The sequence below is a fragment of the Simochromis diagramma genome, unplaced genomic scaffold (genome assembly GCF_900408965.1).
Source record: "Simochromis diagramma unplaced genomic scaffold, fSimDia1.1 OVJJ01000304.1, whole genome shotgun sequence".
Classification (NCBI taxonomy): domain Eukaryota; kingdom Metazoa; phylum Chordata; class Actinopteri; order Cichliformes; family Cichlidae; genus Simochromis; species Simochromis diagramma.
Window position 1 is genome coordinate 14428403 of NW_024387030.1, and position 21953 is coordinate 14450355.

A 21953-nucleotide genomic window follows, 5' to 3' on the forward strand; every position below is an offset into this window, starting at 1 on the left:
AACATTTTCCCATCTCACTAGTTTATTTGCAAATGTTACAGTGAGAATAATAAAACAACTCAAAATGTACACTGTGTAATTTTGAAAATGTAAAATGTGTCAATATATATTTCATATATCATATGTGTTTCATATGTCATATATATATATATATATATATATATATATATATATATATATATATATATATATATATATATAAAATCAGTGACTAATATAGCCATCCTTCTTTTCAATCACTGTCACAAGCCTTCCATTCATGGAGTCTGTCAGTTTCTTGATCTGATGACAATTAACTTTTTGTGCAGCAGCAACCACAGCCTCCCAGACACTTTTCAGAGAGGTGTACTGTTTCTTTTCATCCTTAAGGCCTTTACTGGCTAGCCATGCAGTGGAGTACTTTGATGCATGTGATGGAGCATTGTCCTGCATAAAAATCATGGTCTTCTTAAAAGATGCAGACTTTTTCCTGTGCGACTGCTTCTAAAAACTAACAGTTTTGGAGTTGATTTTCAGGCCATCTTCAACCTGAAGAGGCCCAACCAGCTCATCTTTAATAATACCAGCCCATACCATTGCCCCACCTCCACCTTGCTGGCGTCTAAGTCGAAGTGGAGCTCTGTGTCTGTTACTGATCCAGCCACTGGCCCATCCATCTGGTCCATCAAGAGTCACTCTCATCTCATGAGTCCATAAAACCTTTGAAAAATGTCTGTTCAGATATTTCTGGGCCCAGTCTTGACATTTCAACTTGTGTGTTTTGTTCAGTGGTGGTCGGGTTTCAGCCTTCCTTACCTTGGCCATGTCTCTAAGAACTGAACACCTTCTGGACACTCTGGGTAGGTTGCAGTTCAGGAGCATGGCAGCACTGGAGGATAATGGGTTCCTGGTAGCTTCACGTTTGATTGTTCTCAAATCTTTGGCAGTTAACTTGCATCTTTTTTGCTCAATGCGTTTCTTGCAACCCTGTTGGCTATTTGCAACAAAACGTTTGATGGTTCTGTGGTCACGCCCCAATATCTTTGCAATTTTAAGAGTGCTGCATCCTTCTGAAAGACTTCTTACAATTTTTGACTTTTCAGAGTCCATTTGAATCACTTTTTTTTGCCCATTTTGCCTGAGGGAGAGAAGCTGCCTAATAATTATGCACACCTTTATATAGAGTGTTGATCTCCTTAGGCCACACCCTCACTCATTACGCAAATACAGATCACCTGATATACTTAAATTCAATAAGCACTCAAGTTTATTCATCTTGAAGTTGGAAAATATGCGTAAAAAATATGATATGGCCAAAATACCCACTTGCCTAATAATTGTGCACACAGTGTATGACTGTTTCCATAAAGAACTTAAATTACCTGTTAAGAACATAATTTCCAAATTGTCTCCAACTAACAACTTCAATCAAGAATGATAACCTGTTTTTAAAAGATGGTGTGCATAAGAACAAAAAATCAAACAATTACACTTACTAGACACTTTATTAGGTACACCTTGCTGGACTTTTGCCTTCAAAACTGATTGAAGTCTTCACGACAGAGATTGAACAAGGTGCTGGAAACATTTCTCAGAGATTTTGGCCTGTGCTGACATGATAGCAGCTACTACAAATATGTTGGCTACACATCAGTGATGCAAATCTGTCATTTCACCACATCCCACGGGTGCTCTACTGGTTACTGTGGAGGCCATTTGAGTACAATGAACTCATTATGTTCAAGAAAACCAGTTTGAGATGATTTGAGCTTTGGGACATGGCGCGTTATCCTGCCTCGTTCATGTCTGACTTCTGATATGAACAAGGCATTTCTAGAGTCAGAACTGGTTCATATCAGTTGTTCGTGGTTGTTCAAGTCAATATGTATGTTTACAACTATATACTCTATGTATAGTCCACTAATAGAAAAAAGCATCCACAGTTATAAAAGTGCAAAACCTTCTGCACCAGGCGACAAACAGGAGGCTTGTAAGTTCACCAGTGAACTCCCCACACACTACGTCTGTTTGTCTGAGTCTGATTGCACAACATCCATAACACATTTCCATTTCTGTTGCAATTTTCATGTAGGCTCATGCTTTCAAGCTAGCTTCAGAAGCTGAGGAATGAGCTCTTTTTTGGTCCCGAAGCCTGACGTGCCTGGGCCTGTCTTCTCAGCATCCCCCTCAGTCCCACTGGTTACCATAATTGCTGCAAAACCACTAAACTACTGTGAACTGCATAATTAATCTGAGCTTGTACTGCAATAACTTATTAGTGATGTGGTTTTGAACTTTTTCATTACCAAAATACACAAATCAGTGTAACTTATATGTCAAGCGCATGTGTAAAATTCAGAGTGGCTTTATTGGGTGTGCCTGGACCCCCACTCACTGGATATTTTCTCATTTTACACCACTCTCTGTAAATACAAGAGATGGTTGCGTGGAAAAATCACAGTAAATCAGCAGTTTCTAAGATACTCAGACCAGCCTGTCATGCACCAGCAACCATAACACATCCAAAGTCACTGAAATCTTCTCTTTTTTCCTATTTCATCATTTGATGCTTCAGCAGGTCATATTGAGCATGTCTGCTTGGCTAAATCTCTTGAGCTGCGGCCGTATGATTGGCTAATTAGGTATTTGCTTTAACAAGCAGTTGAACAGGTGTACCAGTGACCAGTGATAGAAAGTAACCAGTGAATGTGGATGCCTACTGCCAATTTGTGCAGTCATCGTAAATATTAGAATATGTTCAGGACAAACTTGGAAAGACATTTTTGAGCCATTGAATAACCAAACAAATATTGCAAATTATACTGTGCTCTTACATCATTTATTAAGACTAATTTCAATATGGATGTTTTTTTATGTTACACAAGTGAAAAGATTTTTTTATTACTAGCTGTGAAAAAGCTTAATACTGTGCATGTACGAAATGTACTCCTTTCTTTTTTATGCAGTGGTTCTGACAGATGTTGAAATAATCTTAATTCTCTAAGTGCATGTTCAGCAACTTATATAGTTAACATTTGACCCAAAAAGAGGGAAATGAAACTTCTGGTGTCAAACAATAACAAGTGCAGTAACAACAGGGGTTATTAGCATTCAGCACTCCTGATGATCAATCTGCAAAAAATGGACATAAAAATGTTCCAGTTTCTCAGTTCTCATTTCTTCTCTGGCATTCCTGTTCATCACTAACGCTCTGTGTCTGTGCCAGTCCATTAAACGTAAACTGGAATCCCTGATAACAGAAAATCAATTCAGTTCAGTTTTATTTATATAGTGCCAAATCACAACAGCAGCTGCCTCAAGTCACTTTGAATTTGCGGTCAAAATATTGAAAACTACACCGAACGTGTCTTGGTTGCTATGCACTTACAGGTTTGTATATCTGAAAGTATTGTGGCCCATCTGATCTGTGGATCATAAAGGTACAACTTCACACACAGACAGGAGTGACTCAGTCACTAAATTATTTAAACATTATTGAAGTCCTGTCATGCTTTCAAGATATTCCAATTCCTTTATATTATTTCCACTTGGGTGTTTTATTGAAAATATGCTTTCGTTTAAATGTCACATGAATCTTCCCTTGCCTCCTGCAAAGAAGGAATGTGAAACTGACGCCCTTCAGCCACTTATTTGGCACACAGTGTTTTACACATTACTTTTTTTTTTTTTTTGTGTCCCGTTTGGATCTTTAGCCATCAGAATTGTTGTCTTAAGGCCAAGAAAGATGCCAAGCGGATTTATTTTACCAAGTGGATCATCATGGCCTTGCCATATTGGTCCATTTGATTGACCTTTATTATAATTATGAATTTATTTTATTTTCAGTTGCTACAAACGGGACAGACATGACTGGGGGATAGGACAGGGAGAAAGAATGAAAGAAAGAGAGGGAGAGAAAGAAAACCAAAGGGGAGAAGAGACGGTGAGAAGGGGGGGGGGAGAAAAAAAAACAAAAACAAAAAAAAAAACACCTGGATCACCTGTATGGAGAAAAAAAAACAGAAGAGAAAGCAAACAACAAAGAGCAACATAATAATAATAAAAAAAAAACAAAAACAAAAAAAACAGCACCATCACAATAAACTAGCTAGCAGTAGATATCAGTAGATACTAAATAATAAACGATATTGTGCAGCACGCAAGATAGACAGCGCACAATGTGCTTTGAGGCAGCAGCCAAGAAAGGTGTAGTCCGCGTCTGTGAACACCCGTGTGTACACCTGTGTGCACACCTGTGTGGATCAGCATGCTTGTATTCCAAAGGTTTCTCCATGTAACAATCTGCTAGGGAGTGTGGGGAGCCATAGTCCCATCCTCCAGGGCATGAAGCAGGTATGGAGGAGATCCAGGCCCCAGATATCCAGAGGCCCCAGAGTACAAGGACCCAAGGAGGGGGGGGAACCGTGCCACCCTCCTGGGAAGAGCTGAGTAGAGCCCCAAAGGAGAGGTCACCCCGCAGCCACGGAGCAGAGGCCAGAGGGGGTTGCAGTGGCGTGCCCGCGGGCTCTGCCGGCAGCCAGCTGTGCCAGAGAGAATGTTTTACACATTACTGACAGAGCTAGGTATATTATACCCAATATAACATGAGTATCTTCCTCTTTAACCCCCCTCCCCAAAGGAGTTGTTTTACGTCTTCACAAGCCACCCGGTGGCCTCATATAGGCATACGGATGAGTGATGAATGCTCTGAACTTATATTATAGATACCTGGGATGTACGAATTTAAAAATGGTGAGCTGAGAGACTTTAAAACTGATAAGTATTTGTTTTGTTTTGTTATATTATTATTATTAGTAGTAGTAGTAGTAGTATGGTTTATGCTATTTGTATATGCACAGCATATTGTGAACCCAGGTTTTATGTTGAAGTGCATTATGGTAAATGGCCTGTATTTGTATAGCGCTTTACTAGTCCCTAAGGACCCCAAAGCGCTTTACACAACCAGTCATCCACACATTCACACACACATTCACACACTGGTGATGGCAGCTACATTATAGCCACAGCCACCCTGGGGCGCACTGACATTATAAATAAAGGTGCTATGGTATTAATGAAGTTCCTTTTCCTTGTACAAAAGAGGGCTTATATAACGACACAAACAAAATTAATTAATTTTCAAATCATTAATGTAAATAATGATATTGGTCCAAAATTCTTCACACCCTTGTGCTTTTAGCTTAAATATTTGTAAACCCGATCCGTCCTACAGGGTGTCGTGGTCTTTTTTGGTTTATGTAAGTATTCGCCCCCAAAAAACCTAGTTAAACAGAATTAAAATTAAAACCAACTTAAAATTATCTACTTAGCCTTGTCAGAGCTGTTAAAAGAAGGCTATTACTTAAAGTCACATATTTCCATATCCTACCAATGACAGGCTAATTTAAATCAAATCAAATCAAATCAAATCACTTTTATTGTCACATCACATGTGCAGGCACACTGGCACAGCACATGCGAGTGAAATTCTTGTGTGCGAGCCCCACAAGCAACAGAGATGTGCAAACACAACAACACAAACGAGCAAAATACAAGAATGGCCAACCTGAAACTAATAAATATATGTACAATATATAATAGTGTATGCATTTCTGGATGTGTATACTAAATATTTTCCTACGTGTGTGTGTGTGTGTGTGTGTGTGTGTGTGTGTGTGTGTGTATACACATTTTTACAAATTAAATAGTAAAATAATAATAATAATAATAATAATAATAATAATAATTAATTAATTAATTAATGTACTTTTCTCTTGCCATACTGACTCATGCTGACTCCCATACTTTGCTATTACAGTCTCTAAGTGACCCCTTATGGGGCAAGGAAGAATCACTTTTTTCTCTGTTGTATTGCACAGTGCATCTGGGACTGTGCAGTGACTTGTATGCTGCTCACGTATACACTGATTAGCCACATAACATTAAAACCACAGAATGGACAGCTACAGTGAAAGAAGACGCTGATCATATCATAACACTGCAATGTTCTGCTGAGAAATACTGAGACCTGCAATTCACATGGATGTTATTTTGGCTCCCCCTGCAGGCCTTAAAAACAGCCAACGTGGAAGAGTTAAAAAGTGCAGTTCCACTAATGCCCACTTGAAGCTGACTCAAACAAAAAGAAAAGCCTCATAGACTCCCAGAACCAGAGGATGATTTAACAGATTGTTGTAATGCATGTGCTGCCTTAAAATACAGTGATAGTTGACAAAGCTATAAAATGATTAGTCTGTCAGAGTAATTTATTAATCTGATAGTCCAGCAACACATGCAATAATTAAAATCAGTCAATCACCTTTTATGGTATCACCTTTAATCAATATTAGAGGCTCCTGGTGACCTTTTACTGCACTACAGTTGAGAGTGTGTTGACTGCGTTACTAAAACCGTGATTTTTTTGCGAGAATGTCTCACGACAGTGACGTAAGCGAGTGCGACGTTAGTGACAACAGCTGTCTGCAGATCAACAATGGATCATATATCAAGTGCAGGAGAGAGTATGAGCGTGCAGCGTTTAAAGCGTGGAAGTACTGACCTTACTTTGAGTTTGATTCCATAAAAAGTGACAAAAACATTAGTGTCCGTTGTGCGTGAGAAGAAAACTTCTTTTTACAGCGAAAAAAAACCCTAAACTTCCGAGCAAGCACCGAGTAGCTACGACGTAATGGGAACCTCACAGAGAAACTCGCGGATTCTTCCACTGACCGCTGCAGCACACCTGCACCAGGGTAAACCTCCGCCTACCCCACTCCTGCTTTACAGGTGAAAATAGAGCAACAGGACCGCTAGTCTTTGACTTTATTTATTTTCTGCTGTGTTTTACTTGCATCTATTTGAAAGACTGAGTGTAACACAAAAAATAGTTTATTTATGTGCTGGAATGTGCAGAAATAGGTACTAAATGTTAAACTAATTCTTCCAGTCAGAGAATGTTGCATATAATTAAATTTTTGCTTGATGCATAAAGTTAAAAGATTAAAACTAATAAAACAAGTTTTAAAAAGAGACTTTTCCATTTGATTACATTTTGTATGATGGATTATGTAGAAAATGTAGAATTGGACTGAAAGATCTATCGCTTTATCACCTCTTCAGGTTGTAAATCGTGTTTTTAAAAAGTAACTAAGTAATTAATTACTTTTGAAAATAAGTAACCAGTAAAGTAACGGGATTACTTTTTGGGGGAAGTAATCAGTAATTAGTTACTGATTACTTTTTTCAAGTAACTTGACCAACACTGGTGTTGACATATGTCATAACTGTGTGGTAGGCTGCCTATACAGTGGCTGACAAGAAAAGAGTGCAAAGGGTGCAGAAGCATCAAAAGCAGAGCAAATACCTCAGGAAACCACTTCTTTCCTTGGTTGGAAGGACATTAATGCAGGTTTCTAACACCGGCAATACTCAGTTTAATTGCCCAGTGCAATAACTTGATATATATGTGACTTTAGTATCTTGTCAATTTATTGCTGTTTATGGCCTCCCCATCTGAGCTGTTTTATTACGTTGTTGCTTCTATATTGTCCGTTTCATTGTGTTTTAACATGTCTTAACATGTCTTCAGATGTAGCACTCTGAAATTTCGCCGTACAGTATCTGTGCTATGACAACAAAAATTTATCTTTTTAATTTTTCATAAAAAACAAAAACAAAAAACAAAAACAATACTAGTATACATGTCTGTGTATATTGTTGTGTATATGCTGCTGTTATTGTGTATATATTTATTTATATTTCTTCATACATTCTTATATAGTTCTATATTGTGTATTTTGTTGTACAGTTATTTTATTTTCAACTTTAATTTATATATTTTATCTTATTCTCCCAGTTAAATTTACCCTTCATTCTAATTTGTGTTGTACAGTTATTTCATTTTTAACCTTAATTTATATTTTATTCCTTCCTAGTTAAATTTACCCTTTTTAATTTTTCATATTTATTTCCTATCTTATTCATAGCCTTTTCCTTTTTTGTTTTCTTTAGGTCACGAGCAGTTGTCCAAGCATTTCACTACATATCGTACTGTGTATGACTGTGTACGTGACAAATAAAATTTGAATTTGAATTTGAAAATTTGTCTTGCTTGTCCTGATGCATATTTTATGGTACGTGTGTTAGTGTATAGTAGCTACAACTGTAGGCACAGGGGTCAAAATGAATAAATAAAAATAGTAATACATATGCAAGACTCGAGAAGGCCGAGAAGTGTTGATGTTTCAACCAAGAGACAGACCGCGCTTGACAGTTTCCGGGTCTGAGCGCGAGGAAAGGATGGGCGAGTTGTCGGTGTTGTTGTTGTTTGTGTGTGCGAGGTCAGCTCATTTTAAACGCTCGTAACTTCTGTATTTCTTAAGAAGACCTCCCGAAACTATTTTATCAGAGTATCATGTACTCAGCAATTTAGTATTTGACTCTGTCGGCCGGGCTGTAATCTCGTTTTGCTAACTTATTAGCCAAGTCAAGCTAACTGACAAAACACACCAGTAATGTTCCCGGAAATAAGCGTCGTGACCTTCAATATAAAATGCACAGCGACACGACAGAAGTTAGATCGTTTATTTTGAAAATTCATAGAAAATTTGACTGAACGCTCTCATTTTTGTTGTGTCGTGCTTGACACTAGTGCAACTACTGTAGTTGCACGCGTTTAGCTACGTTGTCTATAACAGTCGTTATATTCTATAAGTAGCTTTGAGAAATCTGACTTTACCCGAACTTTGACGGGTTTTTTTTTTCATTAGCCGACAGCTGTAGCATGTTAGACGCGTGTGCGGCTTTCTAGGAGTCTTCCAGAAAGAGTTGTCGTCGGGCCTGTTCGGGTTATTTTCATCACTGCCTTTGGCTAACAAGTTTCTAAAGAGAAATGTCACTGGAGGGCTATGAGAGACATCTGGACTCGATAAGCTCGGATTTGAGCAGCGGGTCTGTGGTCAGTGAGCGATCAGCTTTAGCCCATTTTAATGGCGAAGAGGAGAAGTTGCATTACATTCCTATCCGGATCCTGGGGAGGGGGGCGTTTGGTGAAGCGACTCTGTACAGAAGGACAGAGGTAAGCAGGGTATCAGCATAGCCTGATTTTGTTCTCGTGATTTATTGGCATGGTTTTCTTCATACCTAATGCTATGTGAGGAAATGCCTTGCTAATACATTATGACTTGCAAGTGTCTATTAAAATTGAATGCCTCACTGTTCTCCTCTGTGCACATCCTTGGTATTTCTCACTGTGGCTCTGAGAAATTCTTGGGTGAAAACAAGATGAATGACTCTCTCATGCATTGCCTGTTAGTCCCTTTGTAATACGTATCTGCAAGATTAGCTGCTATTCTAATAACATCTTGAGACGTCTCTAATTGAGGCTCTTATTTATTTGGTTTGTTTCCCTATAGGATAACTCTCTGGTGGTATGGAAGGAGGTCGACCTGAACTCACTTTCAGATAAGGAGCGCAGAGATGTCATGAATGAAATAAGCATCCTCTCCATCCTGGAGCACAAAAACATCATAGCCTACTTCAACCATTTCATGGATAAAAACACTCTGCTCATTGAGTTGGAGTATTGCAATGGTAAGCCAGTGCACTGCTAACCTCTGATGATCTGATTGAGGTTAGTTTGGGTGTTGCTCATCTGTGACCGGGTGATAAATTGTCCTGTCATTGCAGGCGGAAATCTGTATGATAAAATCGTCCAGCAAAAGGGGACACTGTTCAGCGAGAAGGTATGAATGGACTATGACAGGCTGTTTATTTTAAACAAAATTGTTATGTTCTTTGCTGTTCTATGTGAATCTTGAACATGTTTTCTTCAGGTGGTCATATGGTACCTGTACCAGATTACTTCAGCAGTGGCCCACATTCACAAGGCTGGGATCTTACACAGGTAGGATGTTCGTGCTCTGACTGAATGTATCCGGCAGATGATTTTCGCAGATGAAACAATATTTTTTTTCTCTCTTTTTGTAAATGGCAGAGATATCAAAACTCTCAACATTTTCCTGACAAAGACTGACCTTATTAAGCTGGGCGACTACGGCCTCGCAAAGAAGCTAGGCTCCGAATTTTCCATGGCGGAGAGTGTAAGTTGTGGCTCCCTCCCCGACATCTCTAAACTGGAGGCTACGATTAAGGAAATCTCAACAGTTGTTAATCATCCGTTCACTCTATTTACACTTGGTGTAGCGGGAGTGTGGTTCTTAGATTTGTGCCTGTTTTACATAGATTACTTAAACATAGATTCCAAAGATAAACTTGTTCTGTTGCTTTGTAGCTGAGGCATAGCTGAGTTTAGATTATCTTTGCAAAAATAGCACACATACTGTAAATGGAAGCGAGTAGGTGTATATGTTTAGCATTCATTAGCCACCTTGCTGCTGTTTACTAATGAGACTCTGCACTAAATGCAAGTGTTTACTGAGAGTTTGCTTTGCAGATACATGCCAGGGTGGTATAGTTTATGAATCAAGTTGAGATAACATGTTTCACTAATGATCTTAATGCACCATTTCCTTCCTTTGTATGTCCAGTGTGTGGGAACTCCATATTACATGTCACCTGAATTGTGCCAGGGAGCAAAGTACAACTTCAAATCCGACATTTGGGCCATGGGTTGTGTACTGTTTGAACTCCTAACACTTACAAGGACATTTGATGCTACGGTAGGTTTTCAGGCTTTCTGGTAGCGAGCGTAAATGCTGGATTTTTGACTCGAGAATGAGTTTATCATAATGTTTTCCTTTCTTTTCAGAACCCTCTGAATCTCTGTGTGAAAATTGTCCAGGGCAACTGGACTATGGAGTTGAACTCGGATATTTATTCATCTGCAATAGTGAAACTTGTGCATGAGTGTCTCGATCAAGTAAGTGAGAAGAACAATCAGAGTGTTGTTTCGAGTTTAAAAACAAACGTCTGACCCCAGAGATAACACTGTGGTTAAGTAAAGAGCTGATTGATATCACTAACCCTTGTGATCTTTCAGGATCCTGCAAAGAGGCCCACCGCTGAGCAGATTCTCGGCCAGCCATTAATTTCCTCCTGCCGACAGTAAGAACGCTTCGAATCCTCATATTGCCTCATTATAATAAAAATCTGCCACTCATTGACAGCTTCACTGTTTAACAGGGAGCTTGAAGAGCGAGTTTGCCTGCTAAATTCAGCCATGAAGAAACCAAAGTGAGTTCATGTTTCCTCAGCTGTGTGTTCACCATCATAGAAGCAGGCTCGACATCTTTCCGACATGATTTAAATGATTTGTTGTGCTTGTGCAATAGGCTGAGCACAGTGAGCGAGAGTCCTGTCGCGGTGGTTACTCAACGCTCGAGGGATGTGTATTACTGGGGTGGAGGGAAGTTCACTCCTCAGAAACTAGACACGTTCAAAGCAGGCAGCAGTGCCCAGTATGTGTGTGCAGGAGAGAACCACTTTGCGGTTGTGTCAGTGGAAAAGGAGCTGTATACCTGGGCTGTAAGTATTAATCCATCGTTCTGTGGAAGACATATTTGATCCGGTTTTTGCTGCACTACAGGGAACTTTTTCCACCCTCAGAATGTACAAGGCGGGGCTAAGATGGTGGGCCAGCTAGGGCACGGAGACCAGGCCTCGTATCGGCAACCAAAGAAGGTGGAGAAGCTGATAGGGAAGGCTATCCGACAGGTGGCATGTGGGGCTGACTTCACTGCCTGTGTCACTGGTAAGTGAAGAGGATTCCTGCTAAGGCCTGATTTATAGTGCTGTGGTAAATGTTTGCAGTAGCTGTAGCATAGCCATATAACACTGCACCCTAACTGAAGCTGTATCCTGATATGCAGTTTACCAAAACTACATGTCACAGTGATGTAGGTACCTTAATGTCACTCACTGGTTTGTGAAGTCTGCAAACAAGCTGTCCTGCAGCTGGCAGTGTTGGGGTCATTACACAAGATAAATAATGTGTTACACGTTACTTGTTACTTTTTTTTAAAAGTAATGCAGTACATTATTTAATTATGATTAATTTTGAGGACACAGAAACTCCTTCAGCATGCTGTCTGTGAAGATGCTTGCAAAGAGTCAAAGATGTTTCTGTCCTGCATGCAGTTTCCACTTTACCATCGCACTCTTCTCCTTTTGTGCAATAAAACGAAGAGTAATGTCCATATCTGGCTGTTTGAGAAACTGCACCTCCATGTTGGCCTGGTTTTTCAGCCTGCCACCCGGGTTGCCACTTGAGTAATGCAGACTGCAGTGTCTGTATATCAATTAGCACAAGGACAGTGCCTGGAGTATGTTGTGAAGTCTTTTTTTTTTTAATGCATTTCAGTAAAAGTTAGTGTTGTTAAACAGTTAAATGCAGACACATCAGCACATAGAGTATAAATGTAGCGTGTGGTGTTACCCACCACAATGTAGGCTCTGCAAAGGTTCAGCACAGCACTACAAATGAAGCTGAAAAAAGAAAACAGGGTCTGTAAAGCCATCGAAAATTCCTCTGCCTCTTTTGCAGATGAAGACCAGATGTACATGTTCGGGTCAGACTATTATGGCTGCATTGGAATCGAGGGCGAGCTGGGCGTGGAGATTCTGGAGCCAGTTCTTCTGGAGTTTTTTGAGGAGCGACCGGTGCGCCAGGTTTCCTGTGGAGACAACCACGTGGTGGTGCTGACTCAGAATGGCGACATCTACTCGTGGGGCGTAGGAGAGTATGGTACATAGGGTTGCTGTTTTTAGCTGATGTTTGTAAGCATCTACCAGATTTCCTTCTTTGACTTTCATAATTGTAGCCAGTAGGTGGAAAAAGTGTCACTTAAATGTACTGCATTTTAAGATTGCATCTCATCTTTAATCTCTTTTTATTTATTTTTTTCACATGGCAGGACGTCTTGGCCTGGAGTGTGAGGATGATTTTAATTCTCCTATGCAAGTAAGACTTACTTCAGTGTCATAGCAGAGGCCTCTCAGGAGCTGGTTAAATACAAATGAATTTAATGTTACATCTGCTGTTTGTTTGTTTGTTTTCAGGTGGAGATTCCTAAAGGTGCAACTATCTCATCAGTGTCGTGTAGCAGTGATGGGACTTTCTTTTTGACCGAGATGGGCAAAGTCTTGGCATGTGGAAACAATGACTTCAACAAGCTGGGGCTGACTCAAGGATTCTCTGGAATCAAAAACCACCCCGGAGAGGTAGTTAGCTGTATTTAAAGTACTATAATAATAACAGTCTTGCGCACCGCTTTGTGCAGCTGTGCTTATAAATGCCTTTTTCTTTCTTTTTCTTTCTCTCATGTTTGGCAATCCAGAGTTACCAGGGGATCCCGTACATCACCACACTGACCTTGGTAAAGCAGCTGTCTCACTTCAAGATCCGGACCATAGCTCCAGGGAAGACACACACAGCTGCCATTGATGGTACAACAAAAAATAGTTATTATCATTTCTCTTCTAAAAAATAACTGTGTCAAAGAGGTTTCGTTCATATGATTTTTGTCTTTGCAGAACGTGGTCGTCTGATCACCTTTGGCTGCAACAAGTATGGGCAGTTAGGCGTGAAGGACTTTAAGAAACACCAATGTGTCCAGGTCCTTGTTGGCCCGTTTGGAGGGAAGATAGTGACCAAAGTGTCTTGTGGAGATGGATTCACCATTGCAGCCACAGAGGGTAAGAGCATGTGCACTACTGTGGTTCATGTATTGCTAACTATTATGATATTTATATCAAGTATTTGTTTGTTTGTTTGTTTGTTTGTTTTCCTCCTCAGAACAGTATGACATTAATTTTTTTTTCTTGCAGACAATCAGATCTTTGCCTGGGGAAACGCAGGAAATGGGAGACTCGGGATGCCTGCTGATAAAGGATTCGGCTCCGAGGTTTGCCCCGCCATGCCGAGGCCAATATTTGGTTCCCTCCACCACGTCCCAGACCTTTCTTGCCGTGGTTGGCACACCATCATCATAATGGGTCTGTCTAGAAAATCGCTGCACAGACACCAACAGAAGTTATTTCATAAAACAGCTAATTAATGCCCGTTTTTCCTAATTTGTAGAAAAAGTACTCAACTCAAAAACCATCCGCTCAAACAGCAGTGGACTGTCGACCGATAGGGGTAAATACGTTTGTTGACATTTGTGTTCTGATTAATTTTGTTGTCTTGAAAGTTAATTCGTGTGTGTGTGTGTGTGCGTGTGTGTGTCAGGGCTGGCCCATGAGGAATCTCCATCCACGTCCATGGATCTGGACATCGAACTTGGTGCCGAGACGGAGTGTCGCGACAGGGGTCTTGGGGGTACAATGGAGGTTAATACAGAGGATTGCTTCCTGGAAACTCCAATGATGTCGATGGCGAATCAGACCGGGGACAGCTCCTGCCCTCTGTGGCTGAGAAAGGTTTGTTACCGTGGAAGCACAAATAAATAAGGAAATCTTGATTTTTATTTATTTATTTTTTTATCTTAATTTTGTGATGTTCTCTTCCAACAGGAGCTCGAAGATGCAGAGGTCATCCCGATACCAGACAACTCGGAGCCTCTCACTCCAGGCCAGCTCTCTTCCTTCTCTAAGAGTGTTACTTTACCGTATGAAGAACTGAAAGAGCTTAAAGCAGCTGCAGCAGCAGTCGGCAGCATGAAGGACCTACCGGTAAAGCAATCAGCTGCTGTTTATATACGATTTCCACTAAGCACTCTTAATAAAGTGGCTATATTCACTTTAAATTCTCTGTGTTGGCTTTACAGACAAAACGAATGAGCTGTGATAAGGTGAACGGACTGGAGGAGACTGATGGCTTGGCAAAAGGAGAGTCTTATGGGTGTTGCAATTCAAGTAGTGAGCTGACACAGGTAACATACTCAAGAATCCGAAGCGTGCGTAAATGCGGCATTCACCGCAGTGCTTCGATGACAGTAAACCCTTTTGTTGTGGTTTTTTGCAGCTGCGAGAGACAGTCGCCCGTCAAGAGATGAGAATCCAAATGCTTGAGAAACAGGTGATTGTTTTTGGTTTATGTTTCAAATCCAGCTACCTCTGAGCTCACTTTGATTGTTGTGTTTAAATAACACCAAGCACACATCTCTGCTGCCTGTAGATCAGCGAGCAGCGGCTGGAGAATGAGAGGCTCTGGGCGGCCATCAATCGTTCTGCGCTGCAGGGAGCAGTATGCGACAGTAATGGAAACCATCCCTCCGCTCGTACGCCCATGGATGGAGGAAGAAGAAGAGGCGGGCTCACAAATCACGGAGGCCGATCTGCTGGGGCCAGCGTGTGAGGCTTAACGCGCAGATGTCCTGGCCATGGGTGAAATGTCAAACCCTCCTAGCACATACTGAGTTGAGCAACGTGAGGTGGACGGGCAGCAGAGACGTCATCCTCATTTCCACTCAGAGGTTACATGACAGATGTTAGCACAGTGCTAAGTTTCACGATTACATTTTATTGCATAGGTGTAATAATGTAAAGATGCATCGCACACGCTCAGTGCAAGCCAGCCCGATCCTCCAGACAGGAAATGTTGGCTGGATTCAACAAGAAGCATCAGACCTTAACGCCTGGGAGAGACAATCTGGTCATAGTGTTACACTGCCTCGTGCAGCAGACGGCAAGTCTGCACGTTTGGTGGTGGTTTTGTTCCGTTTTGGTGACGCTTCAGCCTTTAGTGCCTCAGAAGTTAGTATTTATCAAATACCAGGTAAGGCAAGCTTATGCAAATGTATCCAAAGTGTATGTATATGCAAAAGGTTGTCAGTCTGTATGCTGGCAGCTTCTTCCAAAGTAAAAACATAACATGTACATCATGTTTTGTTCCACTTTTTACATTTTCATTTCTTCTGATATTCCTAAAAGGTGAAAGCGCTAAACAGAACTCAGCCTCTAAACCTCTTTTGGTATTTATCGCACATTTTAGCGATTGCAAACTTATTCGAATTAATTCATGCAAACATATACATACAGCTTAAATTGCATGTTTTATTGTTGTATTAAGAGCACTTGTGTGAAGCAAAAAAACTACTGATTCTTTTTTTCTTTTTCTGTTTTTTTAAATGCGAGTTAGTTTTCCTGTTTTCTTTGTGACACTGAACACTTGAACAGTTTGCGTAAAAACAATTGTGGTCTTTCAAACATTTATTCTGTAGTTGAACATGAAGCTATAACATTTTTCTTTTTTTGTAACTGTTTTGTCTCTGATGCTTTTTGAAATTTCCTCATTTTTTGTTTGCAATTTTGTCATTTGTGAAAACAAAAAAGTTTATATTTCATTTTTCTTTTTTTGTAGCTCTGTTGGATCCATTTATTCTCATGTTATGAGCTGTGTGTGCGTGTGTGTGTGTGTGTGTGTGTGCGTGCGTGCGTGCGCTCACATGCTTCAAATATCAACTGTGTAACTCCAGAGTATTTTTTTTTAATGTTGGGGGAAAAACATCATACATTACAGAGTGCCTTAAGCTATTAAATGTTGAATTTGTGCATATATGACTGCTGTGCCTTAAATTGTTTTGTTTTTTGTTGTTGTTGTGTGTTCAGTTTTTAAAAATACGGTTTACTTTTGTTTTTCTTTAAGTAGTTTACTAAATACTGCTGGGATGCAACGGTTGTAAAAAAACAAACAAAAAAAAAACTGCATCTCGCCCAGTCACTCTGTCTATGCTTTGTGTACAAGCCATAAATAAAACTGTTATCTTTCATTCTGAGTGTACAGTCAGCAGTTACCACACTTTATTGTGTTACTATTTATTGATGTCAACATTTATGCTTTAAGAACATGAATTATATTAGACAATAATGAGGGAAATATTGAAATGGCAGCAGATTAATAAATTCTCCAAAGTGGCCGATCTAATAAGTGACACCATCATCATAACAAGGTGACTTTTGATGTGCTGACGCTCACAGATCTCAGGCTCGCTGTCAGGGGAGGATTTCTTGATCCATTTTGGCTGCGACGTGCCAGCTTGGAGACGAGCCTGAGGCAGACTGCTTAGGTTTCCCTGGCAGTTTTGTGATCTGTTCTTTTTATTTAAAACCTGGACAAAAACAAATACAGTTCAAAATAAAATCCAGTACTCATAACAAGTCATGAGTATATCGAGGGGGAGAGCTTAGGTTTAGTAGTTTGGAGACAAAGTTAGAGAAGAAAGACTGAGATGGTTTGGACATGTGCAGAAAGAAAATTGGATATACTGAAAAAAGGATGTTGAATAGAAGGGAAAAGAAGAACACCACAGAGGATGTTCATGTATAGAGTGAAGGAGGACATGCAGAGGGTTGGTGTGATAGAGGATGCTATAGATGCTAGAGATAGGGTGAAATGGAGACAGATAATCTGCTGTGGTGACCCCTAAAGGGAGCAGCTGAAAAAAGAAAACGACTTAAACTTCATTAGTTATACCTTAGTTATACCTGACTACTACCATGTTGAACCCCCCTTTTTTGCCAACAGAACTGCCTTAAGTCTTCATTGCATGGATTTAACAAGGTGCTAGGAACATATTTGGTCCATGTTAACATGATAGCATCACACAGAACATGGTGCATGATCCTGCTGCAAATAGCCATCAGAAAATGCGGGTACACTGTAGTCATAAAGGGATGGACACAGTTAGCAACAATATTCAGACAGGCTGTGGCATTTTAATGATAGTTGGTACAAAGAGGCCCAAAGTGTGCCAAGATTTTTTTTTCCTTTTGTTGATGCAAAATCCTGACCCTACCAAGTGAATGTAACAATATAAATTGACTGATTTTGCATGTTTTCTTTTTTTTTAGATAAATTATTGTCAAATTTCAGTGACTGTGCAATTTGTAGCCTCAGTTTCCTGTTCTTAGCAGACACGAGTGGCACAGGATGTGGTTTTCTTTAGCCCATCTGCCTCAAGGCTTATCGTTTTCAGAGGCTCTTCTGCATACCTTGGTGGTAACAAGCAGATTTTTGAGTCACTGTTACCTTCCTGTCAGCTTGAGGCAGTCTGGCTTGTTCCTTGAGCTTTAGCATCAACAACTGCCGCTCAGGTTTTATCACTATTCTCTGTAAACCTTAAAGATTGCATATCCCAGCAGACCAGCAGTTTCTAAAATACTCGGACCACCCACGTTCCCAAATCTGATGCTCAGTTTGAACATCTGCAGGTTTTCCTGCCCATGAGCTGCTGCCATCATGACTGGCTGATCATATATTTGCATTAATGAGCAGCTGAGCAGTGTAGCTGACAAAGTGTTCGGTGAGTGATCATGTTAGTGTCTTACCTCTGGACTGTTGTTTCTGGTGTGTTTTCAGGAACTGCTCTATCTGGGATCCTTTGGTCCTGTTAGCGTACGAGTTGAAGACTTGCCGGCATGAAAAATTCACCTTCTCACATATTCGGACGTGCTTCTCTAATCTTTCACTCGCAAACTTTCTGTTGCAGACTTTGCAAGGAAAAAGCTGGAGGCTGACTTCTGTGCTCTCCATGAGCACGAGCTCTCCCTGTTGTGGTCCACTCCATTGTGAAGGTCTAGATGGAAGAGTCGAATCCCAGAGCTGATTTCCTCCTGCCCCTCTGTGGTTTCCTGTATAAGGAGTTTTCTGCAGATTCACCTGAGGCACATCACTGTACTTTATTTTTTCTATTTCTCCACCGGTACCACAATCTGTCCCATCTCCTCGTTTTCCTCTGGTATGCTCTTTCACATTGTGCCATCTTGATTTGTTCAGTTCTCCACTCACTTCTTGTTTGCTGGATATGACCTTATAAGTGCCTTTATTTCCTTTCCTGTTAGGCTGAATAGTTTCTGAATCGTCCTGCTGTTCTTCCTTTGTAGTCCTCATTCTGTCCTCAGCCCTCTGATCTTGTTTGAGCCTAACTTGCTTAAAATCATCATACCTTCTGTCCTCCATCACTTTATCTGTGCCTCGTGTTAGCTCTCTAAACTGGAGCTCATACATTCTGGTATTAGTTTGAGCTTCTCGCACCTGAGCTCGTCCTCTGTTGTGTCCCTCCTCCCTACTCGTTTTCTCATTACCTCCAGCATAGTCAGCGCTGGCCCTCGGGAGCTTTTGTCTTATTTTTAATTCAACTTTCAAGAGCTTCTCCTGCAGCATGAGCTGTTTTGCATGGATTGCTTTGGTCATCTGCAGCTCTTCACTGGGCAGTCTGTCTGACAGTGAGGCTACGGTGGTCTCTGTGATGTCATGTGAATGATGCTCCTGGGGTAACAAAGGGGCTACTGGTTGAGTAGAAACTGTGATGTTTTCAAAATCATCCAAATCGAGTGAAACCTGAGGCCTGCTAGGTCTTCTATGGCTCACAGGCTTGTTTGGAAATGGATGATTTACTGCATCTGCTTTCCTATTAGGCACGCCACGTCTTTCCCCTGCAAAGTTGTGGTGCCCCTGAGGAGTGTCTCTTCTTCTATGTGTGTTCATGACTTCAACTGTTGTTACAGATCATAAGCTGTTGTTCCACAGATTCAAAGATACCTGAATCCACTATATGGGGTCCTTTTATTGTATAATTTCTGTGCAAAAAGCAAGCAGAAAAGGGAAAGGGTAAGGCTTGTACAATATCACTGCCCCAGTTCCAAAAAAGTTGATGTATAAAAGCTTATTTAAAAACAGGATGTAGTAATTATCTGAAAATCTCATAAACCCACATTTTAGTCACAACAGATCATAGAAAGCATATGACATGTTTGAACTGAGATAATGTTATCAAATAGCAGTTTTACTGTTTCATAAAAAAATATTTTCGCATTTCTGAAAAAGTTGGGATGAGGCAACAAAAAGTCGGAAAAGTAAGTAAAAAAGAAATTCTTGAAAAACATTTTTTAGTTCATTAGATTTATCTGCAAAAGCTCAGTAACACCACTGGGTATAAAAAGATTTTAGAGAGGCAGGCTTTCTCAGAAGTAGCGGTGGGCAGAGGTTCACCAATCTGGAAAGAAACTGTGTCTGCATTTGAAACCTTTCAATATCATATCATATACAGTACATATTATCATCAAAAGATGCAGAGAATTTGGGGGAAATCTGGGGAAAAAATAGAGGGACCATTACGCTTGTTATCAATTCCAATTTTTAAAAGCTTTCAGCTCTGAGGGTATGGGGGTACATTTATGCCTATGCAATTGGCAGCTTGCACATTTGAAAAGGCTCCATGCTCAACCCTGAAAGGTACATACAGGCTTTATAGCAATGTATGCTTCTCCATGTGGTTCTTTTGGAAGGAAGACCTTGCATATTTCCAAAAGATGATGCTAAACCACATACTGCATCTATTACAGCAGTACTGCATCCACGAGCTGCCAAACTGGTCTGCCTGCAGCTTGGACCTTTCACCAAATGAAAATATTTAGCACATCATGAATTGAAAAAGCACCTCGAATCTTAAACGAGTGAAGAATGGGATGACGGCCAGCTTCTCCCAAAATTTCAGCAGCTCTAAAGAAATGTTTCTGCCATCACCTTTATTAAATGTTTCTTTTAGTCTAGGACTAGGTTTAATCCATGCTTGTGAAACAGGCTATAAATGCAGGGGGAAAAAAACTCAAGTACAAAGGTAATTAACGCACTGCTTTAAAAACTATCTGTGTTACAGTTCAGTTTATCAACAGATATTTAGGCTTAATTTGGCGCATGGTGAGATGGTCAAATGCTTCAGAAAGAGACAAGCATGTTTATTTATTTATTTTTATTAAAGTTTTTTTTAACGGCACAAGATAGGTTTTGTTAACTTTTTAACAACAAAGACCATAAATGTGCGCTCGACTAATAATTCAAAAAATACCGATATGTTCATGTCTTTGTCTGCAATAACATTTATTAGATAAAAAATAGAATCCAGTTTCAGAAAACTCTCATAAATATAATCTGCTGTCTACTTACCAGCATACCGATGTATATTTTCCTTAAAAATCCTGTCCTTCCAGCGTTTACATTTGTTGCCTAGATACAAAGCTTCTCGGTTGTTTTCTGATTGGTCCGGTAAACAAACACCACTTCCTGTAATCCTCTGTTCCAGCCCAGTAGGTGGCGATAATGCAATTAGGAACTCAAAGAAGAAGAGGAAGAAGAAGTGGCGTCTCGTATGTTTTGAATTTGCTGTAATTCGGAACTGGGTCGGTGTTTCACGGCTTCTGGATAAAATTCAGGTAAATTAAATGATAGCGAGTTTTTGCGCAGTAAAACTAAGCTAGGTGTGCTATGTATTATTTATGTTGGAATAGCTTCAGTCACCTGTGATTACAAATCACCTTTAAGCATTAAAGGACTGCCTTTTTTTTTCTTCTTTTTTTTAAGATCCGTTATGGCCGATGAAGACCTAATTTCAGTGGATTATGAGATTTTTGGCAGAGTGCAAGGTGTATTTTTTCGGAAATACACGCAGGCGAGTTTGACATTGTCCTTGTGTTCCTATGATTACCATTTTCTTACTATTATGACATCTCTTTTGCCCTCCACGATCTCAATAATAATAATAATAATAATAATCCCTTTTGCTTTTTTTTTTTTTTCTTTCAGGCAGAAGGGAAGAAACTTGGCCTTGTTGGCTGGGTCCAAAACACACCAGCAGGAACAGTGCAAGGGCAGCTACAAGGCCCACGCAAAAAGGTGAAGGAAATGCAAGAATGGCTGAGATCCACTGGGAGCCCCAAGTCACACATAACCAAGGCAGAGTTCAAGAATGAGAAAGAAGTTGACAGCCTAGAACATTCATCTTTCAACGTAGTAAAATAACTGTGCCTTTAATATTAACTTATGCAGATGTTTTATTTATTTAGTCTTTTTTTTGTTTTTACTGGTTGGAATTTAACATTTAAACTGAATGGGAGGAAGAGGTGTACTGCATTCGTTTGATCTCCTAAATGTTCACAGAATATGTAACAACATTAATAAATGGGAACTTCCTTCATTGGGACTCACATTGTCTGATTTTATTGCAATAACAGCAGTAAAGGAATATTCAACTCAGTCAGCTTTAACATGCCTGGTTGTGAAGGACCTATACTCTGCA

General features: G+C 40.1%; 3 protein-coding genes across 3 annotated transcripts; 2 read left to right on the top strand and 1 right to left on the bottom strand.

The window, feature by feature from the left end:
* The first annotated feature begins 8244 nt into the window (after nucleotides 1-8244).
* LOC120740357 (serine/threonine-protein kinase Nek9) lies at nucleotides 8245-16678 on the top strand. Its single transcript, XM_040042677.1, has 23 exons — nucleotides 8245-9055; nucleotides 9393-9570; nucleotides 9667-9722; nucleotides 9813-9883; nucleotides 9974-10079; nucleotides 10527-10658; nucleotides 10748-10858; nucleotides 10979-11043; nucleotides 11122-11172; nucleotides 11271-11463; nucleotides 11545-11689; nucleotides 12482-12682; nucleotides 12852-12898; nucleotides 12997-13158; nucleotides 13275-13383; nucleotides 13471-13632; nucleotides 13765-13932; nucleotides 14018-14077; nucleotides 14168-14358; nucleotides 14452-14610; nucleotides 14706-14810; nucleotides 14903-14956; nucleotides 15056-16678. The coding sequence occupies exons 1-23, from the start codon at nucleotides 8870-8872 to the stop codon at nucleotides 15233-15235; spliced, it is 2892 nt and encodes a 963-aa protein (XP_039898611.1). The 5' UTR covers nucleotides 8245-8869; the 3' UTR covers nucleotides 15236-16678.
* A 161-nt stretch (nucleotides 16679-16839) lies between these two features.
* Nucleotides 16840-20934, bottom strand: LOC120740361 (zinc finger C2HC domain-containing protein 1C-like). Its single transcript, XM_040042684.1, has 3 exons — nucleotides 20825-20934; nucleotides 18208-19458; nucleotides 16840-16988 (listed from the first exon to the last, which is right to left on the bottom strand). Exons 2-3 carry the CDS (start codon nucleotides 19364-19366, stop codon nucleotides 16978-16980), a joined length of 1170 nt encoding a protein of 389 aa, XP_039898618.1. The 5' UTR covers nucleotides 19367-19458; nucleotides 20825-20934; the 3' UTR covers nucleotides 16840-16977.
* A 43-nt stretch (nucleotides 20935-20977) lies between these two features.
* On the top strand, nucleotides 20978-21851 carry acyp1 (acylphosphatase 1, erythrocyte (common) type). The gene is made up of 3 exons (XM_040042695.1): nucleotides 20978-21090; nucleotides 21239-21326; nucleotides 21461-21851. Exons 2-3 carry the CDS (start codon nucleotides 21246-21248, stop codon nucleotides 21674-21676), a joined length of 297 nt encoding a protein of 98 aa, XP_039898629.1. The 5' UTR covers nucleotides 20978-21090; nucleotides 21239-21245; the 3' UTR covers nucleotides 21677-21851.
* The last annotated feature ends 102 nt before the right edge of the window (nucleotides 21852-21953 follow it).

Coding starts and splice junctions, on each gene's coding strand:
- LOC120740357 (XM_040042677.1), top strand. CDS start 8,870: ATGTCACTGGAGGGCTATGAGAGACATCTGGACTCGATAAGCTCGGAT. Junction 13,159..13,274: donor TCAAAAACCACCCCGGAGAG/GTAGTTAGCTGT, acceptor TTGGCAATCCAG/AGTTACCAGGGGATCCCGTA. Junction 13,633..13,764: donor CACCATTGCAGCCACAGAGG/GTAAGAGCATGT, acceptor TTTTTCTTGCAG/ACAATCAGATCTTTGCCTGG.
- LOC120740361 (XM_040042684.1), bottom strand. CDS start 19,366: ATGAACACACATAGAAGAAGAGACACTCCTCAGGGGCACCACAACTTT.
- acyp1 (XM_040042695.1), top strand. CDS start 21,246: ATGGCCGATGAAGACCTAATTTCAGTGGATTATGAGATTTTTGGCAGA. Junction 21,327..21,460: donor TTTTTCGGAAATACACGCAG/GCGAGTTTGACA, acceptor TTTTTCTTTCAG/GCAGAAGGGAAGAAACTTGG.